Source organism: Tinamus guttatus, unplaced genomic scaffold (genome assembly GCF_059628265.1).
Source record: "Tinamus guttatus ecotype Peru unplaced genomic scaffold, ASM5962826v1 Tinamus_guttatus_pri_ptg000472l, whole genome shotgun sequence".
In the NCBI taxonomy this organism is placed as follows: Eukaryota; Metazoa; Chordata; class Aves; order Tinamiformes; family Tinamidae; genus Tinamus; species Tinamus guttatus.
In genome coordinates, this window is record NW_028289006.1 from 204,189 (window position 1) to 231,580 (window position 27,392).

Below are 27,392 nucleotides of genomic sequence, written 5' to 3' on the forward strand. Positions count from 1 at the left end.
CATCTTAACTGGCTCAGTTATTTGATCCCACAATTTCTTCCTTGTTGTCAGACTGTCAGAAAATGATCTTCTGTTAACATGGGATCAACATGGTAAAGACAGACTACATCTGTCAATTGCATGCTCGCATTTCCAATATTTTCTAATATTAGTGCCAAAAAGAGAGAAAAGGACCTTTACAAAAGGAGGCTTTTTCAAATGAGCTTACAGTGTTTTTTGGAAGGAAATTATTTTTGGCAGATGCAGATTCTTCATTTAACAGGAGTATTAGGTCTGTTTATACAAACTAGAAGTTAAAATCGTAGAGCGAAGGAGTATCCTTTCACTTTATAAAGTAGGTTGCTGGGTATATGTGACTAGTTTTGGCTTTTCAGGTCCCGTTTTGCTTTAAAAAGGGCAAGGAGAAAGGAAGATGAGCATCTCTTCTTGAAACCTCACTCTTTTTTCCTGCTCTTTGGATTATGATTTCAGTTGTATTTTATGGTGGTTTATTTGCCAGTAATGATTTTTAGGCTTTTTCCATTAACAGCCTTGGTACTCTGAAGATATCAATAAGTCCTGAGCTTCCTGTTCATGGCTGATTTCTTTTCAGCTGTTTTCATCCATCTGTTAAGGATTACTGCATAGACAATGCTTACACTTTGTTTCTCAGTTGTTCTTTGTCATAAAATACTGCAGGAGGAAGCTAAAATTTTCTACTTGATTTGGAATATATTTAGAATTGTTTCAATATTGGTGAGAGTTTTGATCTTATGTGAACTTATTTCTCAGAAAATGCAATTTAAAATTCCTTGTTAAGCATTGTAAAATTCTCTTCCAACTTTGTTCTTACTTGATCTTTCAAAGTAAAAATCTAAGAATCTGCAGGGAAGGAGGGGCTTTGAGGTAATAGAAAGTTATTTAACAATTGTGATTTTCATTTAACATTGAGAAGGGAAAGAAGAAAAAATAGTTCTACATACTTGCTGAAGCTTTATATGATGGAAGTAGTTGTGCAACATTTATAATAATGCCCTACTCGTGGTAAGTGTAGGAAAAGGGGAAATAAAAATCCTGTACTGGAGGGTGTATGAGTATATTTTTATGCAAAGTTTTTCATCACTATCTACAGAACATATAAAAGTAACTGCTGAACTGGCTAGGCAGTCTAGAAGTGAGGCTGCTTTTCTGCTCTCTGTGGTGGCTATTTCAAAACCACTGACAAGAAAATTGAGGTTTTTGCCTCTTTTTTTTTCTTTTTTTTTTTCTTTTTCTTTCTCCAAGTCTCGATGCACAGTGCCACTTACCAGACTGTCTTGAGGTTACCTACGAATGCCTGTTGTTGCATTTCAGATTTTCGCAGATGTTCTTACCTGTCAGTGTGAATCTTTCCACGACATTGTTACCTGCCTGTTCTGCTCCAGGTAAAGACAGACTACATCTGTCTTTCTGACAGTAATTCTGACTCTCCTTGCCTCTTGGTGTCCTCATGGCAGACAGATGGGCAGTGGCATTTTCCTGCTGTTTCGAGCACCCTTCAAAACTCTTTTGGTGGCTGTGGTTGTCTTATCCCGAGCCATTCACTCAGAGGTGATAAAGAGTTCAAAAGTAACAACACTTCCTTTATAACTAACTTTTTATTTCATAAGAGCTATGGGTAAAGAAATTAAGCCTGCCAGGCTAGTATTTGTATTTGATTTGCTAAATTATAAGTGAGGACAATTAGAAACTCCAAATTCAGGGGAGGCTGTTGTTAGCAGTTTTGCCAGTTAGGGGGTGCCTCTTGCTTAAAAGTGAGAGGGTTCTTCCAACTGCAGTTGCAGGTAGGTTTGCATAGGTTTTGATCATGAATATTACTTGGGATAGGCAGTAGTGCAGAAGTTAGGCTGGTACTTTCCTTATGTGGGATTTAATATTAATTTAGGGGGAAAAAATCTTCCTTGTGTAGTTAAACTTGACACGTAGAGTCCAAAACCTTGACACCTGGGTTTTTAGGGTTTATAATACTGTTTTCAGTGATACAGGGATAGGCTTCTGTTCAGATGGTGTTAAATATTTTAAAACATTCAGGCTCAAGGTCTATACAGTGACAAATTGAACAAATTGTTTTGTCTGCTGCAATTAAAACAAAACTTTCTGCTTTGCAGTTTGTAGTGCTGGCCTGGTAAGTGGTGCTTAAAGACGTGATGGTTTCTCTGCAGTTTAATTCCCTGCTGCTCTCAAAAGTTTTCACTTCCTAGGAAGAAACGAGCTTTCCAACTCAAGCATACTTGCTTGAGAATACCCAGCAAGCCAGCTCTAGGTTTCAGTTTACTTATATGGCCATTGCCTCTCTGTTGGGCCCAGAAGAGTCTGTCTTTAGTTATTAGTTATATTTCTTTAATGTGACTTGTAGCTAGTCTTTCTCACGCGGACTTAACGCAGTACAAAGTTCTTAAAGCCTCTGTGTAAAATCTCTTGGAAGTAGAGAGAGAATCTGACTTGTAGGTATTTACCTTATGCTTCTTAAGGAGAGTAGCAGTGTGAGGACTGGCCTGAGCCCAGGGATGATTTTTCACCGCAGAAACTGATGTCCTCTTCATTGTGCTGTGCTAGCTTCATCTTTCTGGCCTGAAAATGTGGAAACTTTTTAGGAAAGTGAGTTTGAAACAGAATTTTTGCATATTGTATATTCTTCTGAAGTAAATTAATCTTTCAGTAAAGAATGTAATTATGTTAAATCTTATGTTAATGTAAGTTGGCCTTTTTATTGACGTGCTTTTAAGGCTTGTGAAAATGTTATAATGCTCTTGTTTTAAAGAAAAATGAATATAGTCCATTGAGAGTCAAAGCTAGCAGATTTTTTTTTCCTTTGGAGCTTTAACACTGGGACCAACAAAAGAATCAAACAACACTACAAAAATGCTATGTTGTTGGACCTTTTCAAGAAGGAAAAAAAACCAACTCGCCCTCCTTGTGAGTTTATAATTCAATATTGCAAATTTTCTAGGCATTGTAGCAAGAAGCTAAAATTACAGTTATGTTACCTGGGTCTACTGGCAAATTGCTTTCTAAAATGCAGCAATTTATTGCAATTATAGACAAGATAAACCTGTTGAGAATTCTGCAAAAAGGAGCATGGAATTAAGGAGACGGTGCCACTGAACTGCAGTAAGGGAATGTTGTTTGTAGCTTAAAAGCTTGGACACTTTTAAAAGACATTCAGGATCAAGTGCAAGATGTTATCAGCAGGAGTACTGCTTTCTACAGCATCAAGATGGGTTGTGCATTTAAAACATACATAACCTCCTGTGAATAGTACATTTGCTAAAACATGGGTATTTAAACAAAAGATGACTCCCTCCACTTTCTGCCCTCTGTATTCCCTCAAGCATTTTTGCAGAGGTACAAAAGAGCGGGTTAATACAGTGCGGGGATTTTCGATATTTTTTTTTTTCACTTGGAAAACACCATCATGTGTCAAGCTGACTTTGATGGGACCTGTGGGAGCCGTTACGAGGCGATGCTCTGATGCGGTTTCGTCATGTGTGCTGTTCATGCAAGGATATGTAATGGCGTGGAAAGTCACTGTAGCGAACAAGTGCACACCTCTGATTTCTAGAGGAGAAAAATACTTCAGGTTTATTTAAAGCTCACCTCTAGACAGCTCACCTGTCTAAACTCACCTCTAATGTTCTTTTTGAAGATGTTTTCACAAATGTTTTTCCATAGTGCTGTATTAGGCAATAATATCTCATTTTAAGTTGATTACAGCAGTTGATTACAGCAGTCCTTTGCAACAGACACTTAAATGCTTTGGTAAGAGTCGAGGACATTCCCTTGTAGGTTTATTTACAAAGTGTCTCTTTTCATGCACATGTACTGTATTGGGGCACAAGTTGAGGGTTTTCCATCTTCTTTTGAGCATACTGTGCTTTGGCCATTTTCCGTTCAGTGTTGTTCTTCAAAAGGTAAGAGCATAACTTGTCAAAGTCAACCCACTAGTGCATTTGGGTAGTATGAGGAAAAGGCAGTGTATTACTGCGAGGAAGTGTAATAGGTGTCTACCAGTTCAATACAGCTGTGTGGAATTAGGTTGCAAAGAAATTTTATTCAAGAAGTCTGCAATCAAAGGGATGGATTTCTGTGGATACAAAGCTTCCATGCATGATTCCTAGAGCAAGAACTTATTTCAGTGACACTTGAAGTTTTCCTTTGGGGATAAGTTTGTAATCTATGCAAGCAAGGAAAGATCATGTTCTGCCGCAGAGATGAGTAGATGCTTGAAGGGTTCAGTGACCTGGCAGACATCTCACTAATCTCAATAAAACTGGGAAATCCGTAAAAGTTAGACAAGCCACGCAGTGTTGTCGGTGGCTCCCTTAAGGTTAAAATGCGTTTGGATTCACATTTGGATAACTGGAGAAACAGGCAAGTAGCTGCACTAGGTGAGACCAGAGGTCTCTGTAGGCTCTGTTCCTTCCCTTTTTTGAGAATGGTCAAATGGATGCCTAAAGAAGCAGCTAAAAGCAGGTTTAAAGTGTGTTTGTAACAAAAGCACCCTCACCTCCCAGCCACTTGTTGCTCAGGGACTTTCTGGACCAGTGGTGGTATTTTATGTATTTAGTAGCACATAATGGATTTTTCTAAGAATTCAGAAAAGCGAGTTACCTCTTCCTTTTTTTCTGGGCTTGTCAGGTCAGACCTCGTGGAGCAGAATAATTTCTGCATCTCTCTATGTGTCTGATTATGCCAGTTTCACTCAGTCCTAACAAATGGCAGAAAACACTATTTGTGGCACAATTAAGGAGGCCTAACGTGTAGTGCAAAAGCATAATTTAGGCTTAGGTAATTCTGATTATCATCTATTTTCTCAATCCATCAAGGTTTTTTTGTTTGTTTGTTTTCACTGTTTGTGTCTGTGCTTGTGTGGCTATGTATCATCTAGCTTTCCAAATTTATCTGGAAGAGAGAAATTAACACATTTTCTCTCTCGTCTGTCAGGATAGTTAGCAATGTCTGTATCAAAATGTCAGCCACTTGCAGTTGTCATTTAAATGCTGTAGCTTGGTGATGTGTGCCTACACCATAATAGAAAATCACCATAAATAGAAAATTAACTGTAAAGTCTGTTGGCTTAAATAGTCCTAAGGCAGTATACAAGTGGCTTTTCAGGATGGGGTTGAGGAATGAACCAGTAACTGCAGATAGACTTCAGCTCAAGAATAATACAGCAGTTTAAGTAAATAAAAGATGGGAACCGCTCATTTGCTACTAAATTCTGTTTTTTTTTTTCTGGGAACCATACCGTGAATTGGTTGAAAATGGTAACAAAAATGAATTAAGTGCATCAAATGTGGTGCAGGAAATTGTGAGCACCCTTACGTTCAGAAAACTATGTGCATTTTGTATGTATGAGCTCTAACCACCTCAGCAACTTCAAAGCTGAAGGTTTCAGATGGCTTTTCTAGATGTCCAAAGTTTCTGTTCATGACTTGAACGATTTAAGAAACCTCTTTGGTGACGGAATATGTTCCCATGACACCTGCTGCAAACAATGGAGTTAACTGGGTTAAGCTGAGATCCAGCTGAGCCAGTATACATCGATGAGCTCTCTTATTAGAAATATATTACTTTTCAACCAAGTTAGATGTTTTTAAAAAAAAAAAAAAAGATTTCTGGGAGAAAAGCCTTTATCTGTATGGTTGGGATCCTGAACTTCTCAATGCCTTCCAAGAGTGACTGCTGTTCCGGCACTGATAAAACTGTTTTAAACCTAATTTTTTAAAGTCTAATTACAGTTTAGGTGTTAGGTATTTCATGGGATGGTAAATGACATAAACTTTATAAAGTTGATGTTGAAATTATAACAGAAAACAGGACACAGTTTTGGTTTCTTTGCTTGGTTTGGAGGATGTGTGTGTGTATGTGTGTGTGCGTACACAAGGGCAGATCATGAGTTACTGACTGTTGGAGATGGAAACAAGCCTTCCAGTTTCTCAGCAGTACTGCACTTCTGAGGCTTGGGACGTAGTTAACTGAAACAAACTGCTTTTTTTTTTTTTTTTTTGAATTACATAACTTTTCTGTTATTTATTAATGAGCTGCCATTGATAATCTGTTCCATTCCGTAACAATGATACACGTTTTAATGACTATAAATGTTAATGTGTTTGTATTCATAGTTAATTTGTGTTGCTACATTGAGTCAGGAGTTAAAACATGCATCGGGATGCCTATACCATAAGTATGTAGCTAGTGGCTTTTAAAAAGCGGTTATGTGCATTTTAAGTGAGCTATTACACAAAACACAAAACAGCAGTCTGTCCTTAGCAAGGAGTCCTGGATGGAATCCGCCACTTAGCAGTACGATCACACTAGTAAGTTTTGCACTTCTCTTTGTATTGACAGGAAGAACACAATTGCAACAACATCAAAATGGTCAATCTAGATGCTGAAGAGAAACTTGAAGAAAATAGCAGGCTAGGGAGATGGTGCAGATTCCATCTTAGTATTTTCTTGCATATTGGGACTGTGCTTTGCCCCCTCACCCCCCCAAAAATGGATATAAATAGATTCCAAGTGAAAATTTAGTAGTGCCACAGGAACTATCCAAACAAAAACAAAGAGTCCAAAAATGCAGTGTAACATTTCCTATGTATTCTGTCTCTTAAAATTTTGCTGCTGATAATTCAGAAAAATACGTTGCTTGCTGTTGTTTTAGGAGAAGGAAAAAAAAAGCAAGAACTGATTCCTTATCTTCTTTCGATTTAGAAATGGTGGTTTAAATTTTTTAAATAGTTTCCTCTTTGGACTAAAATTAAGGTTCGATCCCAAAATTACACTTTTGGAATAACTTTCTGCCAACTAGTTTGTGCTATTCCATGAATTTTATTAAAATAAAGAAGGTTTTATCTGTTACTAGTGAGTTTACCCCTGGTGTAGTGCTCACAGTAAAGCGCTCCAGGAGGGGCGACCTGGCTCTCCTTTCCTTTGTGCTGGCCCCCTTTCTCCCTGTCAGACCTCAAACCATTTCTGTTTAGTGTTTCTGCTAAAGGCCCCCAACTGCCTGGCACTTATAGGAGCTTCCCCACCTCTTAGTAACAGTGACTGGCGACTAATTGCTTGGATTTTGAACATTAAGGTGTGCAATTCTACTTAAAGCAGATGTTAGCAGGACAAAAGAAATGCTGATGGTCCATAGAGCTGCTACTGCTGCTGCCTGGGAAGGGGCACCTTGTTCAAGGGGTAGTTCTGGCAAAACACCCCCGGAATCAGTGCCTGAAGCTGGACCTGCAGTGTAGGCCAGGGTAAGATAAACAGGTGATGTAAGAAGTTGGAAACAAAATTGCCACAGTCTCTAAAAAGCAGCTTTTGACCTTGGCTGTTCCACACGAAGGTCTAGTAATAACCCAGATGAGGTCTTCAGTCTGTGTGTGTGAGCTGGAACTCACCAAAAAGTCTTAAAAGTCTTCATGGCTTGAGGAGATGTTTACATCCTCTCTTTTTTTTTTTCTTTGTTTTTACTGTCCTCTAAGGAAAAGAAAAAAAATAAGGACCTAAAAAGGAATTGCAGAATATCGTGATCACGCTGCACTAATACATTTCTATAACTGATGAAGACAAAATACAGTTCAAAATGAATAGCTTTTCATAGTAAGTATAGAGTTTCTTGCCAAAGCCTCTCTTGTTCCTCAAAGTATCTGGTTTCTCTCATGCTCAGTACAGTCTTGGACTAGGGCTTCTAACAACTGGATCTTCTTAGGAAAAAAAAAAAAAAAAGCACTTTTCAGATCTGAGGGTTTTTGCTCTTAAAACGTGCTGACGCTTCAAACAAAACGTAGCCTAACTGACTTTATCTAGGCACTCCAGATTAACTTTATTTACTTATTAAGTAAAGGCCTCATTGAAGGTATTTTTAGAAAGAGGAGTATGAAAATGTGGTAGCAGCTGCTATACTTCTGAAAAAGTCGTAATTTATGCAATATGTATTATGTCCAAGCTCCTCCTGGTATAGCTCATTCATTAGAAATTAAGTATCAGTATCAAGGTGTTTAATTTTGAAGAGCTTTTGAAACATAAAACAATGTCTTCTTTTTGTGTGTGTGTGTGTGTGTGTGTGTGTTTAGATCATTCAGTGTATTAACGTTTTGTTAAAAGTGGTTATTCGCTTGTTTAGGGTTTTTTTTTTTTTGGGGCGGGAGGGTGGTACTAGTTTGAAAAAGTCCCTGAAAGTTGTCAAATTCAGTATTTTATCACTTTGGAAAGTGCAGGCATTTACTGACTTGCCCCTTGCTGTTGAAGGCCCTGTTTGTGACTGCGCTTCCAGCTGGCCGAACTGTGAGGCTCTCACCCATCCACCCGCATCTCCGCCAGGAGGAGGAGCTGGGGGGACTTCTCCTCTCTTTTGGGAATCCAGGGCTCCCCCTAAAATCCCATCCAGACAAACCTGGGGGAGGGGACTCAGCCCCCTGCCTCACTTTGGCTTCTTTCCCTGAGAGGGGTGGAATAGGAACAAGAGTCTTATTGCACAATAGGGTCTTACCTCCCTCTTCCACCCTTTTTTTTTTTTTTTCCCTCCCTATGTTTCTAGGACACCTCTATTTTGTTTATACATGAGGCACAGGAGAGAGACTACAGGTTTAGAATAAGCGCTTCTATAACATTTGCAATTAATTGAATCTGTTGTAGTTGCTGTGTACTGCATATTGGTGAAAGTCAGTAAGAGATCTTTACTGTTGCCAGAAAATATTTTCAATTTTTACATTTGCAAATAAGAAAAAACTCTAGTGAATAAATTAGCTTCTCCTAAGAACTAATTTCAGTAAAATGAAAATAATGTACTCAGGATTTTCCTGGGTCAGTTTGCTCATTAATTTTATTTTCTGAAAGTACTTTGTCAGAGATACCTATTTAAATTAAGATAAACTACCAGGAAAACATTTTTGACTCTCCAATGTCAGGGAAAAATGGAAACACATATTACTCAATACATTTATTCTACAGTTTTTAGAACACAATAAATAGTGTAGCATTTTCTATCTTTTTCCTAATGAGACCCAAATTCCAAAGTGAAAATTATAAATCAGTCTTCATGAAATGATATTTAACATAAGCAAATAAACAAAAGAGAATTGGAGCCCAGGTTCTGCAAATGGAGGAACGTGGGAATTGCTGCCCTGGATTAGACCTGTAAGATGAACAGTACGTAAAGATTTTCTTTTACTTAAAAAAAATTATCTCAGGACCAGAAACAGGCAAGTTTATGTAGCTCCTGTTTTATAATTCTCTAGGACACAAATAAATTTTGGGTGTGTGAATATACAGTCTTCAAGGCCTCGTGGAATTGTGAGGCAAGTTACAGTTGCACAATAACTAGATTATTTTTCTGCTTTTTAATTGGTTTATTTGCCGATTAATTGAATATCCTCTCAGGTTGCTTTTTGGAATTAGGTTAGGTTTTATTTTATTGTGGTAGCAAAAGGCTGGCATTTGTAACAACACTGTCAAACTAGGCTCTCTCTCGTATGATTCAGTCATGTGTCATCTGGCTTGGAGGGAGGTCTGCAGCCCCAGTGCTGGGGTTTATTCATGCTCCTTCGCTTTAACTTTTATTATTATTATTATTTATTCTAAGATGCATCATTTTTAGAGTGTTTTGAAGGATTTTTGAGTTTTTGGTGTCCAGACCAAAATACAGTACCCTAAAAGAGGATGTACTGTGTATCGGTTTTAGTCCTTATTATCCCTGTGTTATCCCATGTATTGTCTAACTTTTCTCTTTTTTGGTGGTGTTTTTGCTTTTGCATTTTGGTTATTTAATGAAGAGATTCCTAGAGCTTTCCACAGTAAAAACAGTAAAGTGCTGGTTCTTGCTGGAATGGGAACTTGGTAGTTTGCTTTGGTTTTGTTTTTTTTTTTTTTTTCTAGGCATAACACTTCAATACTAAACTGAATCTGTCCTCGTGTTCACCCTGAATAATAGGATTATTTGGGTAGGAAGAGGCCTTAGGAGGTCTCTAGTCCAGCCTCTGGCTCAAAGCAGGGTCTGCTGTGAGGTCAGACCAGGTTACTTGGGAATTTACCCAGTCTGGTCTTAAACCTCAAATCAAGGAGAGTATCCAGCCTCTGTGGGCAACCTGATGTAGTGCTTGACCATCCTTCTCTGCTAGAGAAGACCGTCCAGTCTTCTCTGCTTTCTTGGGCTTACCTTTTCTCAGCCGATGCTGGTGATTCCTGCTTGTTTCCCCGCTGTGCATGGCTGTGGGCAGCCTGGCTCCTTGCTCTCTTCTCATGGGTGCACAGGCCTCTTGCTGGGTCCCTGAAGCCTGTTGCCCAGCAGGCTGGACAAGCCTGGCTCTGAGAGCCTCTCCTCCCAGGGCAGGGGCTCTGACACGTTACCTAGTCCCATCCACCCCAGTTTGGTGTCTTCTAAAAATCCGCACGACATGGCCTCTTTGCAGGCATGGGTAAAGTTGTTAAACGGGACAAGTTCCCAGATAGACCCCCATGCTGCTGTTACCGGCCTCCAGGTAGGCTGCAAGCCACCATCCAGTGCCTGCTGGGCCCTGCAATCCAACTGGCTTTTACCCATCTACTTGCTCATCCATTCCAAAAAGAGGGCCATTTTCCTGTTCACTGATATACAATTTTTTAAAGCTTCCTTGTCTTCTTATGGTGTCTTTTTAGTGTAATTTCATTCTTAGCATTTTTCCCCCCACAATGAAAATATAGCAAATAATCTCTATGCATTGAACAGTTTCAACGTTCATGAATATTTTCTCACTCTAACTAGTTTTCTTAATGAACTTCTTGTGACCATTGCCTTTCTTTAATTTACAAGGAACCCAGTTGTTTTCTTTCAGAGTACTGACAGATTCTTATATATATTATATTCTTATAATAATATATATTATATTCTTATAATATTATATTCTTATAATATATATAATATTTTACAGTGCAGTTTTTAATCATTTCAACCTCAACCTGAAGTAATGCTAGGTAACATTTTTAAAATATATTTTCTTGTTGCTGTTGCTTTAAAAGGACAATATCCTTGGTCTCTAGCCCAAGTGATGTGTTATATTTCTTTTCTTCCCATTTGAAAAGTTAATTTTGATAGGCATTCGTGTTAGACGATAAAGTGTCTGGACAGGTACATCACTTGCATTCCTTATTTAAAATCCATAGTAAAGGAACAATTTTGTTTTTATTTAATGGCTATACTTGAGTAGTTGCTTTGTCTTGTTGGCAAAACCTAGCTGTTCTTGTCCAGGTATCTTGTTGATCTTCTACTAAAATAATTTCCTGTTCATTTCTAGATTTTGTTGATTTTGAAATCTTTCCAGTTTTATGCTCAGGTTATTATGATCTTGCATTTTGCACAGCTTCATTAAGCTATATTTCTATTTTAACTGGGAATCTTACTAGTCTAGCTTTATGTGTGTGGTATGTGTTGGCCACAAACTGTTCCCTTGCTTGCCATTCATATGAATTGTAGCTGTCTCATGCCAGTGACGGGCCTTCCCTAGCTCACCTGAATATACAGCAGAACATGCTAAAATGCTTCCCAATTTCAAACTGTGTAAGAATATCTTTTGAAAAACCCCTTAGCATGACTCACATAACCACTCTGTTTTGCTATGCAGCCACAAATCTGTAGCTACTTTGCCACTTACCCCACTTGTTTTTTTTTTTAATGTGCCCAACAACAGAAATGGTGAAATTCCTTCCTCTTCCACTTGACAGTTCGGATCCAGACTCTTGCACCTCCGTCTACCTCTGCGATTCAAGTAGATTTTAGCTCCAGTCTGAACTGGTGGGATACATTGATGAAAGTCTTCAATTGTTTACAAAACTGCAGGGCCAAATTTTCTTGCTTTCTAACATTCCTTTTAAACGAAGTACTGCTTTGCTCATGGTTCACACAGGCACACACATTTACAACTATGAAATTACTTTATACTTTTTTTTTGATTGACTGTCTGTCTTCTGGATTTGTGATTCATTTGTGATTTTGCTTAGGGCTGTCTTGATGCAGACAAATAACAGAGCTTCTGTTATCCTTGCTAGACGTCATCTGTCAATAGCCAGATAATGTTTGCTGTCAGTATTTCTGACCTGTCAACAGGATCAGGGTATGGACGAGTAACGTTCCCTCTTTCGAGGGAGGATTGAGGTTGAGGGGGAAGATTTGGGGTGCAGTATTTTGTTTTGTTTAGTTATTCATTTATTTTCCGTTCAGAGCATGACTAAATCGTGTTATCTTTACTGACTAATAGTGTTCTTCTCCACTTTCCTTCCCAGTTTATAGTAGTGGATGGTGGATTCACGTGTGCTTACCATTTTGTTGTTTTATTTTCTGTTTGGCTTATTGAGCATGGCAGCGTGTGACCTGTTTGCTGGCTTACTGTGAAGTGCAATGTTGTTTAAGTGTATGTCTGGATGTTTATGTAAAATACTAAATGCATGTGTTGGATTTTTATATAAAGGGAAAAATATTCTGCTACCTGTGTAAGAACTTCTGGCTGAATTAAGTAATTAAATGAAGAGTGCATAATTAATTACCAAATTTAATGTAATTCTTTCTGGCCAAAGAAATGGCTGAAAATGTATGCTAAAACCGTATTTAAAAAAACAAATAATTAAATGGAAAACTTCCTTACTCCCCCCCTTTGAGTCTTTTATCAGGAGAGCCAAAGGAAATGCCTACCTTATGTTGTCATTGGAACAGCATTTATTTGAGGTTCCCTTAGGCCTCTTTTTTTACCCAGCTAACTAAGCTATGCGTGTGCAGTGAAAGTCTTTTTTTTTAATTAAAAAAAAAAAGTTTTTTCAAAAGAAATGCTCTGCTTTTACAGTAGTTTCCATTCGTGCTTAATAAAGGTTTTTACAAATTCTAGTTTTTCTCCAGGGATGTTCATATAAATACTAATCATTAAAAAGTACTTCTTCCTGATTTATATGCAAGGAAGGAATGGCAGAAGTCATGTTTATTCAGCACGACAAAGGGAGTCTGTAACACAGCAGGTTTTAGGCCCTGGACAATCCTGACCAGGAGTCTTCTGCTATAGCCATTAAGTCCTTCTCCTTCCCTCGTAAGCGTTTCTGGAGGCTGCGCTGCAGAACGATGCCGTAGCGGTGGGCATGGAGATGTGCGTGTGTTGCTAAGAAACTACACGGGCTGTTTTGGACCAGTCGCTGTGATAAAGTGGCTGCCTGAAGTTGTCCTGTGTGGAAAAGGGCCACTTTAGGTGACGTGCGTTTTGCTCCACCGATTTCTGACCTGCAATGCTTGCCTTTGCAGATGGAACATGAGGATTTTGTAATGGAAGGGCATGGCAAGACTCCACCTCCTGGTGAAGAAAACAAACAGTGAGTCACATGTTTATTTAAAAAAGGGCCTTACCATAGTAAATGGTGTGAAGCACTCGTGTTTAAACGCGCTAGGAGCATTGGTGGTTCGCTTGGTGCTCGCCCTTTTATTTCATAAATATCCATATTTAATACTGGATGGTGTCTGGAGAAGAATCAGGACGTTGACTTGTCTTAAGTTTAAAAGCATAGAGATGTGTTGCAACTGAAGTTGCTAAATCAGAATTTACTATCAAATAGATAATAATTCTAGAGGTTTGCCACTGAGGTAGTGAATTTACCTTTTATTTTTAAGTGGAAAATCGTGCTTGAAGATTTTACATGTGTGTTTTTTTTTTTTTCAGCAAAGTCATTTGAAATACATTAGAACTAGGGCTTTTGTTTTGGTGTGCTTTGGTCCTCTTTGAGATATAACCCTTACTTGCTTAAAATGTGTTTTAATAAACACAAATTGTAAACAAGATGGACAAGTTAAGATGCTAGTGCTCAGTACTCTGGGGAAGGAAGGAACAGCTTGGTTAAAGAAGAAAATGATAGCTTTCTAGTAGCAAAAGGCACGTATAAAATGTGCACGTATGATTTCCGATTGAAATCCAGAAGCAGGAGGGTTTTTTATTTTCCGAGGGGTTTTGTTCACCAGGGAAGAGCAGAGCCCTCTCCTAGTGGTATTTTGGTGATGGCGGTCTTCAGTATGGCTTGGGGAGTATGCTTTGCTTCACCCAATGCAAGGATAAATGAGTTTTATTATGGTAATTAATTGATTTTCCTGACTCACTTTCGGAGCAAGCAAGAAACTGTCCTTTGACAAATCCTGAGAACGGAGCCTTTTGTCCCTCTGCCTGGTCGGCTGTTGCCTCCTCACGAGGAGGAGCTGCCTCGGGGCCCAGCAGTGCCCTGTGCTGCCCGCAGAAAGGCTGCGGTTTCCCTGGGGAGTGAAGGTCTTCCCTACCTTTTAGATAAGGCGGCAACTCGAAGTCCACGAGAAAAGGGCTCCGAGGTAGCCAAGATGCGCGCGGGGAAGTGCTGGTGCTGAGCGTGCACATTCTTTCCAGCGTGGAAGTGAGCCAAACTTTTCCAAGTAATTGCTGCTATTTCTTTCTATACAGACTTGCCCGCCTGTGGTACCGAGAGATACAGAGCTTGTGGCCAGTGAAACTTTCAGAAAGTTCCAGAAGGAAATCAGTGCAGCAATAAAAAAGGGGGAGTTAGATTTCTGCTCTCTGAATTGTTTCTTTAAACACTTAGCGGCACAATGAAACATGTTATTGTAGTGAATAATATGAGGGGTGTTTTATTGGGTTTATTATAGCCTTTTGTTTGCTGTCTTTTCTTTTTAGCTGCAACTCGAAGCTAGAATTATTTTACAGTTGACCTGATTTCTAACTATAGCTTTTGAGCGCCTTACAACATCTCTTCCGCAAAACTATCATTACTGGAAAGAGACTAAGATTAGTGGTATGCAGGATTTTTTTTTTTCCTCTCTAAGAAGTTAGAGTTCAAAGTATTATCTGGAATCTTGTTATACAGACCGTTTCCTAAGGTGTTTCATTCCTAATAATGTTATTCATATTTTAATCAACCTCTAAAACTGCAATTTTTGTTAATACAACTGTTATTACAGATAGATATGTGTTTTGTACAATGGCAGCACAGTGCCAGCAATATTTGCTTGCAGGTATTGCTTTTAAATTCAAATTGATCACTTGAATTTATTTCTACCACAATCTCAGATTTTCTCCTAACAAAGTCGTCAGCCTAGATAGACCTTACCTCTTGTTGCAAGTGACACGTTGATTTGGCAACTGGGTTAAAGTGGTGATAATCATAGAGGACCTAGTAATCTGTACTGTTAAGTGACTCCAAAAAGAGATGCAACTCTGCAGCTGCAAAGAGCTGACTTCAAACCTGTCAGTATGGATCACACACACACACACTTATAAGACTGCCTCTTCATACTATTATGCAGTTTAGGTATTACGTGGACATCCTGAAGCAGGTGTAGTAAAGGGTCATGAAGAAAGACTGGAGCATCTGACCTAAAAACAGAAGTTGAGAGAATTGAGTCTACTTAGCCTTGAGTGAGGAGGCTGTGGGGGAGGATCTTACCAGTGTGTATAAAGAGCTGATGTGGGGGGAGGAAGAAGGAGGAACCAGACTCTTCTGCATAGTATCCAGTGAAAGATCAAGAAGCACTAAATGAAATATGGCACAAAATGTAATATGGGAAATTTAGTTTACGCATAATAAAAAACTTTTTACTGCGAGGATGGTCAAACATTGCAATGGATAGTGCGGAGAGGCTGTGGCTTCTTCATCCTTTGAGATGCTCAAAACCCTGGTCCTAAACAACCTGCTGTAGGTGGCCCTGCTGTGGGAAGGGAGGTTGGACCAGCCAGTCTCCAGAGGTGTCTTCCAACCTCAGTGATTCTCTGACCTGAATGTGTGAGTTTACTGTTGTCCTCCTAGCTAGTTTGAAATAAAATTGAAACTATTTGGTTTTGTCATAATAAAAATGAGTAGCTCACAAGTTTGAATATGAGGTCAGATGTTCGCTGCAGAAGTAGCTGTGCTAGCTGAAGAGGAAGCCTCCTTTCCTTTCCAGCTGTTGATCAACCTGCTAGGGTTGTACTGTCACTACCACCATGTGGGTGAGATCATGTGTTTGAGAGTTGCTCATTTGCTTTTCTGAAAAGCAAGCCTGGGAGTTGAATTGCCTCTCATGGGCAGCCTGATCTGGCTAACTGAGTACTGAGATTGCTGAGGAAATGCTCCCATGACACAGTTTCACCAGTCGGCACCTTTGGGAGAGGTAGCTCTCCAGAGAGCTGGTTGCAGTCGGCAAGTGTTAACCTCTTGGGCTTTGAGCAGGTAATGGCAGTTCTTGCCTAGCGCTGCTTTCATGGGAAAATTCCTTTGCCAAAGGGCAGCTGCATAGTGGACTACAAGGAGCTGGCAGAATCTGTCAATGAATTTTGGCACTTTATTTTTGAAATTAAACTGAGTATCTCAATTCAGTTTGATTTAGGGATTAAAAACTCAGTTAGGATTGCAGGAAGGCTTTCAGGTATTAAATTAACTTAATCTCTCAAACCTTCGTTTTGCTATATTGAGCAGATTTCTCAGGCAAAAATATTGCTGTGGATATTATCTGAGAATTCCTGATGTCTGATAGTATCTGCCAGCTTAATGGGGGATTTATCCTGTTAGATTGTGGACCAAGATCATTAGAAATCTTCCACTGATAGTTTTCAACATAAATGTAATTGATTTCAATTGACGATAATGATTTTGCGGTTCATGCATAGTGCCTGTGTGCCAGGACTGCAAGGCTTGTGCAGCAATGAGGGCTGCCACTCACTGTGAAATCTGCACCTCAAAAGAAAGGAGCCTGCATGACCTATTGAAGCAGACAGTGGCTGTTTTGGACCTTTGCTGCTCCTTCAGCAGAGGAGCTGTGGACTTGCTGAGACATTGTTTTGAAGCACTGTGTGAATTCTTCCCGTCTCATGGCATTCTGGAAGGCAGTATAGCTTTTTTTCTGTCACACTTGGCTTATTATGGCATTTATTATGTTGCATATATGTTTGGAAAGAATCCCTCTTCTCAACCTTTCCCTCTTCCTTCCCCTCTTTTCCTTCAAAAAAGAGAAAAGAAAACTTTGAAGAAAGGAGATCATTATCATCTCCTTTAATTACAAGCAGATATTTTGGTAGAGGAGCTCTTTCTGCTTATATATTGTCATCCATTATGAAGAGGTTGATCTGGGTAGCCAGGCTTGGCAAGTAAATGTTACCTCTCATAAGGCCTGATATACTTTTTACATGCCAGTAGCTTCTTGCTGATGAGCTTTTTTTGCCTCATCTATTCTAACAGTGATTTTACTTTTTTTTTTTTTTTTTCCGTTGCTTGATTTTACTTTTTTCACTACTGGAATAAAGATTAACAGGCAGCTTTGGTTCAGAAATGTCTTTCCATGGAGAATTCCAAGAGCCAGGTTCTATTGATAAGCAGAGGGCAGTTTCTCTTTGTAGTTTCTTTGAAAGACAATTAAAGTAGAATTTTTATTTATTTTCTTAAATTGAAGTTGTGCTTCTGGTTCTAGCACTATTAATTAGCAGTTCTGCAGGTGCTGGTAAATTATCCCCTGCTGTCACCATGAAAAGTTTATGCACCTTGATCTACTAGTGGAAAGGATCATGTAATGAAAAACTACTCCCTTTGGAAGAAAAATCTAGATGTTTCAAGCTATTGTCCCTGACTGACACGTGAAGGGAGATCTCTGACAGCAGCCATTCAAAGTGAGCCAAGTTTACACTCATCTTTACTGGCAAGGTAAGCCAACCCACTGCTGCCGGCTGAAGCAATTCAAATGGCTCTTCCCCACCTGCTCTGCTGCAGTAACCAGAAAGAAATGCTGTTTTCAACATCTAAGCAATTTGTAAGTGGTTCATATTGCAAGAAAGAAAGCAAAATAAGGTCCTTTCTGCAACTCAGCTTGATAGTTTTATGTATGGATTCTGTGGCTGAGCCTCTTAAGGAGGCTCAAAAAAAAAAAAAAAAAAAGCATGCAGTCATGCCAGGAAGAGATTGCAACAAGTGGGGGCCTCAAATTCTTGCCAAGGATTTAGTTATGTTCTCTTACATTATTCTTAGATTGTAGCAAAAATGTTCAATGTCTTCCTGATATTACAGCACACTAAATTTAAAAGAAGGCTCTAGATAAAATAGTCTAAGCAGGAAAAGGATCAGAATCATAAAATGATTTAAGTTGGAAAGCACTTCTAAAGGTCATCTAGTCCAATCAGTTCAAAGAAGGACAAACTTTACAGGTAAGATGCAACTTCAATGTCAGATCAGGCGTTATAGGGTTATTCTAGAGTCTGGCTTGGCAATCTGTTCCAGTGGTTCATCACCCTCTCAGTATTTTTTTTTCCTGATATTCTTTGAGATTTTTCCGTTGTGACAATTTATGTCCATCACCTGTCATCCTTTCAGTGTGTATTTCTGAACATGTGGTTCCACCTTCACTGAAAGGTTCTGCTCTGGATAATTTTAGGTTACCCAGGTAATTGGTTAATTCCCCCTTCGTCTCTCCCTTGCTTAGACCTTGCTGTTTCCTCTTCTGGATGGTATTGCTGTTTCCTCTTCTGGATGGTATTGCTGTTCGTCCCCGGTACGAGCTCACCTTTTTAACTTGCTGACAGTGCCAGCCTTAGCAGATGTTTTTCAGAAGATACCTAGTAGGAGTTTTGAAGTAGCCTATAAATCCTAATTCACATCATCCATCCCAGTTTAGGATACCTAAATTTGAATGTGCGCCCCTGAAATTCTGTTGAAATTCGGGGCAACCTTTCCTTGAACACAGTAAAGGTTATGTATCCACATAGCTGGCTTTTCTGTTTGCATGTAGAATAAGTAGCCCGTTGGGTAAATGTCTCTAATACAGAAGTCCCGTGTCCAGGATCTTCACAAGCCATGAGTAAGACCTGTGTGTATGTAGTCCATACCAGGCAATGTTGGCACAAGGTATTTCAGTTCTGTCAGTGTGTCAGAAAACTCTTCAGAATCCTACGCAGAATAACTTGTGTATTGGCCTCTGGGCAGGAGAGTGCTTGACTTGGAAAATTATTTTTTTTGAAAGAGGAGAAACTCTTGGAGAGCCAGAAGGACGGTTGAAGACAGGAGGCCACGAGACTGACACCTGATTGAATAACGTGTAGCATGTCCAAATGGGGATTAAGGAATATTTTCATGAGCTTCGTGGTGGTGTAGTCTTTTTACTTCCTGCAATGGAGTGGCCAGACAAGTTTGCATTTGTAGGCAGCTCTGCCTTCTGTATGTAAGGGGGGCCTGAGGCACAAAGAAAAGCATTGCCTTTTGTTGTGCAATTGGGTGAGTACTAATGGATGAGACAACAGTGAATTCTGTAGCTGTAGAGGCAGCTGTGTTTTAGCCATAAGACTGGTAAGTCAGTAATGTTGAAAAAGCTGGCTTGCACCTTTTACAATACAACACTTCCAAACAATATAACCAGAAAAGTATGCAGGATTTATACTTAAAACCTTGACAGTTTAAAATGATAAGGGGTCCACCATCTCTCTCCAGTATTTTACAAGTTTAATGCTGTATTGGAATCTCTTGAACTTTTTGTACTTAAAATTAGAGATGTTCTGTACAGAAAAGCTCCAGCCTGAATAGACTATAAAAAAATCATTTAAAATTAAACATTCTACACATTAGTCCTCAAAATATTTACAATTGTAATTCATGTTTTTCTCTGCTTTGCCTACTCAGTCATGTTTTTCTTTCAAACCATAAAATAAGAGGTAGCAAAATATACCACTGTAAATCTTACTTTATTGTAAATGGATACTGGCTTTCTGTGTACTTCATTTTACATGTACCATGTACCTCAACTAGCCCACACCATTACAGTACTATCATTTTCAAGTGTTTTCTTAATGTTTGGAAAATTACATGAAAAAATAACTTGTGGAGTAAGGAAAGACCTTAGGAGATGATGGAGTGGGAGGTCATCTCTGCAGGTGAAGTTCCCACTTACTGTCCCCATGTGTTCAGCATACATCCCTGACGAGTCCTGAGGGAGGAAGAGTTTTGTGGGCAGTATATATCCTACATGTGAAAAGGATGGCGCTACATTTCCTTAGGGATTTTGTGGTGTTTTCTTTCAGGCCGCTTGTGGTAAGAACAGGCAACTTTTTCTGTTTGGTGGTTTGACTTTTTTTTTTGTCCTATGTGGGAACTTCGTAAAACCTGCTTCTGGGCTCCCAGTCTCATCTGATCAAGTGACTTCTTTGTATTTTTTCTCTAGTCAAACCCATTGTGGGAGGGAAGTGTATTTTCTATTCCAATTTTATGGTTTATGAATATGGTATTGCAAAATACCTATATAAGATACTGCCCTCAAATTCCCAGTAGTACCGGTAGTATCTCTAATCATTATAGTAAGTAGTAATTTTAATTGCTAACTAAAATGAGGAGTATGTTCTGATTTACTGCTGTCCTAAATGGCCTGCTGTACTCAGAAGGAGAGCACATCCGTACACTGATGAAACTCCTAAGATCCCAGAGCCTCTGTATTTCAACAACCACCACCACCTTCTCCACCCGTTGCGGTGGCTCTGCTCTTGTCCATCTCAGGACCTCACCTGTCTACAGGGCACTTACCGACACCTCAAGCTCACTGTTCGAGAAGCCCTTTGCTGCTTTGGCTGGTTTGTGGCTGCCGTCACGCACACCCACCAGCACCCCAGGGTTGACACTTCATCCAGAGCTCTCTGGGGTAACTGCTCTCTGATGCAGCTGTTCCCTAGAGGTGTGGAGATTGCTCTTTTTGGCAGCTCGGGGCCACTTAGGATGACACCGAATGGGTGAGATCTTACCTGGAAGTGAGGGAAGCTGCTTCCGGTTTCATTTGTGATCTTTCACTGTGTTTTAGTATTTAGCTAAAATATAGATACCGAAATATAGATAAACTTGTTCTTTACTGCCTTTCTCAAACACCTATTCTTGAGGTATTATCTTCAGATTTACTCGTGGTGCATCTATATTAAATATATAAATCTGCAAGCTATATAGGATGTTACAGACCCCAAAGGTTTGTTGAATGCTGTGACTTCTCTCCTGCCTTATTGTACAGGACGACCTAGTGTGCTGCTACAAATTGACAAGAGAATTGCTTTAAAGGAGATGTTTTCACTTTTTGTATTTGTAGTTCTGTGTTCTTCAGGAAGGGTTGGTTTCTTCCTTTTCTCCACTGCTTTTTCTCTTGATATAATTTTGTTACATTTTGGTAATAAAACGTCTAGCAAGTATTACAGAAGTATGTGGGAGAGGAAATCCTGAACACATGTGAATATTTAGAAAAGATTCCTTAAGCAAAGTTGGTATTTTCCATTAATAAATTGTGCGTATTATTTCTGATTAACTTATCTTTTGTAAATACTTTCAAAAGGGAGTATCTTAGTCTAATCTGTAAATTGAAAGAGGAAAAAATAAGAATTCCTACCTACTTTTCAGTTCCCAAATGATACATTGATCTTTGAACAGACTAATCATTGAACTGACCAAGAATAAAGTAAAAAGTTCAAAATATATTTTCTGCTTGTAGAGGTAGATACTGGTGAGAGAAACTGGCTTAGTACTTTAACAAGTGCTGGGTTTAGTTACCAATCTGGTGATCACACAAGTCATTTTGCGTTACTGTCTTTAATCAGTGGCAGAGATGCAAAGCTTGAATATAATTTACTGTGATTTCTTAGATTTTGTTAAGGGTGGTATGTGTTGTAAATTGTTTTTACAATGATTTTGAATTTTTGAAAGGAAATGCATATTTCTAATTAAAATAAAATTGGAATAATTTTGTATTCTTGAAAATTCACTATACTTTTGCTGGAATTGCTGATTCTATGAATACAAGCAACTGTCTTCAAGAACAGCGAGCAAAAGTATTTGAGATCTAAAAAAAAAAAAAAAAAAAACAACTGTTGAGCCCTGTCTAAGTTAGTGCTTTATCCATCTTCCTAATGCAAAAATAATTTTCATTTAGATGAATGTGCGAGATATCTGTACCAAGTTAGTGCCGCAGTTTTTTGGTTTATTAAGGACTCTCTATTTTTGAACTACTGGAGAAAGCTAATGGCATGAAAAAAGTATATACATTACAGTTATGAAAAAAGTATATACATTACAGTTTTAAAACGTAACTTTTTCTTTTAAGTCCAATTTAATTTACTTAGTCGCTTCTTAAATTTTGCTTCATTCTCTCCAAATATAAATGCACATATCAAGACTTCAGTATCTTTCAGATGCACCCACTTGAATGGTCGAGTCTTCCTTTCAAGCAGATGAAGAGCGGGAAGGGAAAAAAAAATCTAGTGGTTGTGCTTTATACGAGGGGTTGTGCTCGTGTTTTTTTCCTATCTCTGGAAGGCAAAAAAAACTTTTGGTTGCTCTTTGTCGGTTATACCTTAGAGCTCGTAGCTAGAGAATAAAAGAGAGGTAAATGGTCTTAAAGGCTAAGAACTTGATTCCACTTTGGAGATTCCATCTAGACCAGTCAGGAAATGACAGTTATTGGAGAGAAAAAAAAAAAAAGTTGTGCTTTAATTCTCTTCATAGAAGATATGTCTTATTTTGTATGACTAAAAATACTGCTCTCTGCGGTCAACATGGTATGAATTAAAATTTGGTTTGCAGAGATATTTTGGAACTCTCGCGCTGCTTTTCTCCTCTGGCATGTTCTGATCTGGAGAGCTGGTGTGGTTTCTCTGACTCCTACCTAGATAGAGGGGACTTGCTAAATTCTTTGCCCTTCATGAAATTAGTCCTATTTAGAGCACATACCACTGTTACTTAGGTTAGTGCATGTCTCTGAACATTTGTGACATCAAGTACAGCTTGTAAAATTTCCTGCATGGATAACTAGCTGTTCCTTTCCCGAAATTTCAGACCAAAGGGCTGTACATGAAGGCAAATTATGTAGAAAGGGCGTTCAAGTTGCATGCAAAGATCCGTTTGCAAATTTTTGCAAAAAAGAAGTAGAGCTTTCATTTAAAAAAAGAAAAAAGAGTGAAAGCAGGGTAATCTCTTACAGTAATTCACCAAACATACATTCCTTTTGTATTCTGTTTTTCTGATTTTTAACAACTTTAAATAATATGGTTCCTTTAGTGAGAACAAAGGAAAATGGGTTGGTGCCAGCTCCAACCAAGATGCCAGAAATTCCTTTGCTCAGAGCTTTCCGGGCCAGTGACTGAACTCCCTGCACTAAAGGCAAGTTAGAACAATTTGTAGAAATGTCGGTCCAGCGCACGATAGATTTTTGTATATGATTTTTTTTCTTTTAACTATATGTAGTAAAGTTCCTTTTTAGGTGCAGAAGGAAAAAAAAGGGGGGGGGTGGACTAGAATAAGATTGTAACACTTTGAATAGGTCCAAGTATCTTCTTATGTAAAACCCCCATAAATATTAGTGAAAAATTTGCTTTGCATGGGCAGACTGAACTGAATAGAGTACAGTGTGTTTATTTGCAATAGAAGCATGTCTAGAGGGCTGGGGTCCTGTTGTGGAGCAGTGCTAATAGGCATGAAAGATAACTTTAAAATTCAATATTGAATCTTATTCAGATGAAAATGCCTGCTGCTATTTGTTTTACAAAAAGTATATATAGCTTCTAGGCATAAGCAGGAGGAGGGAAGGACTTAATCAGTGGGTAGGTTGTTAGGTCTCCTTTTGAAACATGTAGTAACAGCTACTGTTGACGGAAGGTCAGTTGAATCATTGATCTAACTGGTACCGCAATTCACATGTGACAAAACAGCCATTAGAGAGTGACAGCTTGGCCTCCCTGTGGGGGCAGTGATATCCTAACCCATTTCCCCAGCCATCTATTGATTTGACAGAAGTTGTATCTGTTCACCAGCTTAGAAAGATTCAGAGAAAATGGGTAAGCTTCTCGCCTTCCATTGATAATTTAATGGCTTAGAGGATTTTAGAAAGTGAAAGTGGAAACTCACTGGGATAGTGTTCAAAATCAAGAGACTTCCAAGATGATAGTATAGGAATGGATTAATTAAATTCTAAGAATACTAATTTGTGCAAATTCCCTTGCACATTGTGCTAGAGGAAGATGTATTCTTTAAATTTCCAAGGACAGGTATGTACATGATTTCTGCAATTTTTTTATAATCCTTATTCAGCATGTAGAGGAGCACTTGACTGAAGAAGAGTTGATTTGGTCAGGGTCTCTTGTTTCATTTTCTGGAGAAGTGAGTCTTGTGCAATTGCTCTTCATATCTGTGTCTTTTCCAAGTAAGGCTGCAGTTTCTTGTCCAGTTTTGGTCAAGTCGTGCACAGGAGTAAGAGATTAAGATGTAAGATTTTATATGAGCTCATCTCAATCTGTTAAACATCAGTGACTGCGTGGAGAAGAGACCCCCAAACTAATTCCACAACTAAAAGGAGAGTTTCGGAACAAAGAAAGGATTGGTTATTCGGACTTGTTGAGTTTAGACACAGTATATGCTGTTTTTTTGCCCAGGTGGGAAGTAGTGGAAGGATCGAGAAAGGATTATGGGAAGCGTTTGTGTTGCATACAGGCAGGAACTGGGTGCCACAGGAGAACTGGCTGTGCAGGGGAAGCCAGGCCTAGGGTAATAAGGTAGAGATTCACTGATGCGAATCCGTAGGAAATGAGCATTTTAAGTTCTGCTGACCAGGGAACAGCTTTGTTGAAATGAAGGCACAGAGAGAGTTTTATCTTGCCGAGATTTAGAAAGGGCATTTGAGGAGATTGAAGAAGGGGAGGCATAGTGAGGGCTTATTTATAGGCTAAGCAGCTAGGGAAAGTATTGTGGCAGATTGAGGAAAAATTAGGTGGAAAAGTGGGTGTTTGCAAACTTCTGTGAATGAAGTTATTTCCTTCTCACTCATCGTCTTGCTGCAAGCGCTTGGTGAGCGTATAGACTCAGAACATTCATTTGGCCTTAGTCATGGATAGTTCTTAAACTCAGTCTGCTGTGAACCTCTCAAGTCCTGCACTCCATAGTGTACCTAGGTATGAATGAGACTTGGTCTTTTATCTGGCTCCAAAGCAGTTTTGCAATGCATGCATTGAAGAATAATGATGATATATTCTGTTCGTAGAACATGCGTTTGATAGGTGCTCTTGTGGAAGGGGTGCAAAAGCCGATGTAACTTTTTCAGAAACTAAGCAAGTGTTTTCATTGTCAGTCACTCTTTGTCATTGTGTTTTTCTTTGAGGGAAAGAAACATTATACTTTTGATTACTTCAGTTTAAAAAAAAAAGAAAGAAAAAATTTGTCAGCTCCATTTTCACTGTTCTGCAGCATAAATGTCTCACCGAAAGCGGGGGGGAAAAAAAAACACCGAATTTTCCTTAGGAGTGGGTCCTCCTTCCTTTAAGAATACCTGGGCATTTCAAAGCTTTGAATTCCCGCATACGGAGAGGCAGTGTCTTTTACTTGTATGATGGTTTAAACTATTCCTGCAAGAATTTAAAAAGCTAAATCTAGCTATATCACTTTCAAAAAAGTGTTGAGAATTCAGCAGTTCCCGTCTGTTCAGAGAAAATAATTTAAAGGTGATCTGAACTATCCCTTACCCAGAGCTGAGATGCCTGTGTGTAGTTCCTAGTTGTTGCCAAGTCTAGTAAGCAAGAGACTATTAACTCCTGGTCTTAAAACCCCGATGATTTTGATTGTCCTTTTGAAATACATTATATAGCAGGTGTCAGAGCACATCGGGAATCGTTAGCACTAAGAATTCTGTTCCTTAACTTGAGGGGGTTTCCACATGCTTTTGTATTAGGACTTGTGCAACACTGTGTAACTTAGTCCTCATATACTTGTTACTGTAAGAGAAGAGTTACACTTCCAGTTTTACCTGGGGAAAGACAAAGTGACCGTTGCAATCCCAGTTAACTCTGTGGTGTAAATTAGTCAGAACTGCCCTTGCTAAATGGCAGTTCAGGCCATCTGATCCACGGGTGATGGCACAGGCCATGGTGGATAGTGTGGAGTTCCTCTCTGGTCATCCCATACCCGTTGTCCTCACTCATATTTCAGGGTTGGGGGACGGAGGTCTGGGGAAATCTAACTGATGAGCTGTGGGAGGGTAGAGGGGACGCAGGTTTCAGTGCCCTCTGGGATCTGCCGTTTTGCTTCTAGTACTCTGGGAAGCAAATTCTTGACTGGCTGGAAAAAGGACAGTTGGTGAGTAGGAGTTCATGCTATGAGAAGCTTGTTAATATTTGTGGCTTCTGCAAAGGAATTATGTTGGGAGGAACTGAGCTGACATTTTCATAGCACTGGCTATGAAGGACTTGGGCTGGGGGGGAAGGAAAGGAGAGAGAAGTCTTGAATTTGCTACCACATACGTAGGGGCAACGTGGAAGGGCCACTGGGCAGAGTTCAGTGTTGTAGGACAGCAGGAGCCCAGCCTTTGATATCCCAGTGAACTTACTAGGCACTGGAGCATGCCTGTGTCTGTAAATATGAAGACTAATCCACTGGTTTCCATATTCCAAGGTCATCGAAAACAAGAGTTGTGGTTAGAACTGAAACACATCTTAATGTGAGCTAAAAACACTCCTCTCTCCACGGCCATTTGAAATACGGGTATGGAGAATCCGTGCCTGTGAGCATCTCTCCGAGGGAAGGAGCGAGAATGTGTGTGTGTATGCGTGCTCATACTGGACACTGTCCTCACAGCAGCATTCGGAAGCTTCATTAAGGTTTGTAAAGGGTTTTATGATCCCCAGGTGGAAGGCGCTTAGAAATGCGGCCTTGTATAGTCAGGTAAGTTAGCAGTGCCTAACAAGGATATAACCTGTTAACAGGGCTGTTAACATCAGAAAGCGGAATGGTTGCGTTTTAAAGTGCACTTGCCCTCTGAAAAGGGACAAGCTGGGTTTGTGCACGCTCTGTATTTCTGTGCTCTGCTTCATTACTTTCTGAACTACTGCACTGGTGCTCTCCCTCCCACAATTTTGGCTGAGGAAATGCGGCTGAAAGACCACATACCTTCTGTAGGCTTGGGTGGACAGGAGGTGACTACATGCCAACAGGAATAAAGATTTTGAGGCAAAAATGGTACGTTTGAGTTGTTGGCCTAGTTGGAAAAAAATGCTTTTAAATAAAAATGACTTCAAAGTAGCTTGCAAGTAACATTCTAAAGGAGGCACAACATGGATAATTTTCACATTGCCTAGTGGAGCTAAATCCACCGTTCTTTACATAAGACAGACTAGTTAAGGTAAAAATCTATGTAAATGTCTCTGTCTCTACGCCCACCTGGCAGCCCGGATTTGTCTCTGGCTATCCAGAGCAGCCGTGTCGTCCTCCTCAGGCCTGGCTGCAACCGAGAACCTGCTGTTTGATACTTAACCGCACCGCTTTCATTGCGGTGTTGGGACTCGCCCCACGCAGGGCACCCGTGAGCCGTTACCTCCGGCTCCGTTTCGGAGAGCAGAGCCGCCTGAGCAGAGAGCAGCTGCCCGCTTCTTGTTCCGTAG

The 27,392-nt window shown here is 39.5% G+C and overlaps 1 protein-coding gene across 10 annotated transcripts in view; it reads left to right on the top strand.

The window, feature by feature from the left end:
* TNRC6B (trinucleotide repeat containing adaptor 6B) overlaps window positions 1–27,392 on the top strand; it is a 113,851-nt gene that overhangs the window by 13,355 nt on the left and 73,104 nt on the right. For 8 of the 10 annotated variants that reach the window (XM_010221347.2, XM_088532778.1, XM_088532781.1 and 5 more), the window contains exon 4: window positions 13,268–13,335. The exons of the other annotated variants lie outside the window; for them this stretch is intronic. In XM_010221347.2, coding sequence (XP_010219649.2) covers window positions 13,268–13,335 — 68 coding nt within the window. The remainder of the gene's footprint in view (window positions 1–13,267; window positions 13,336–27,392) is intronic. 10 annotated transcript variants of the gene reach the window in all.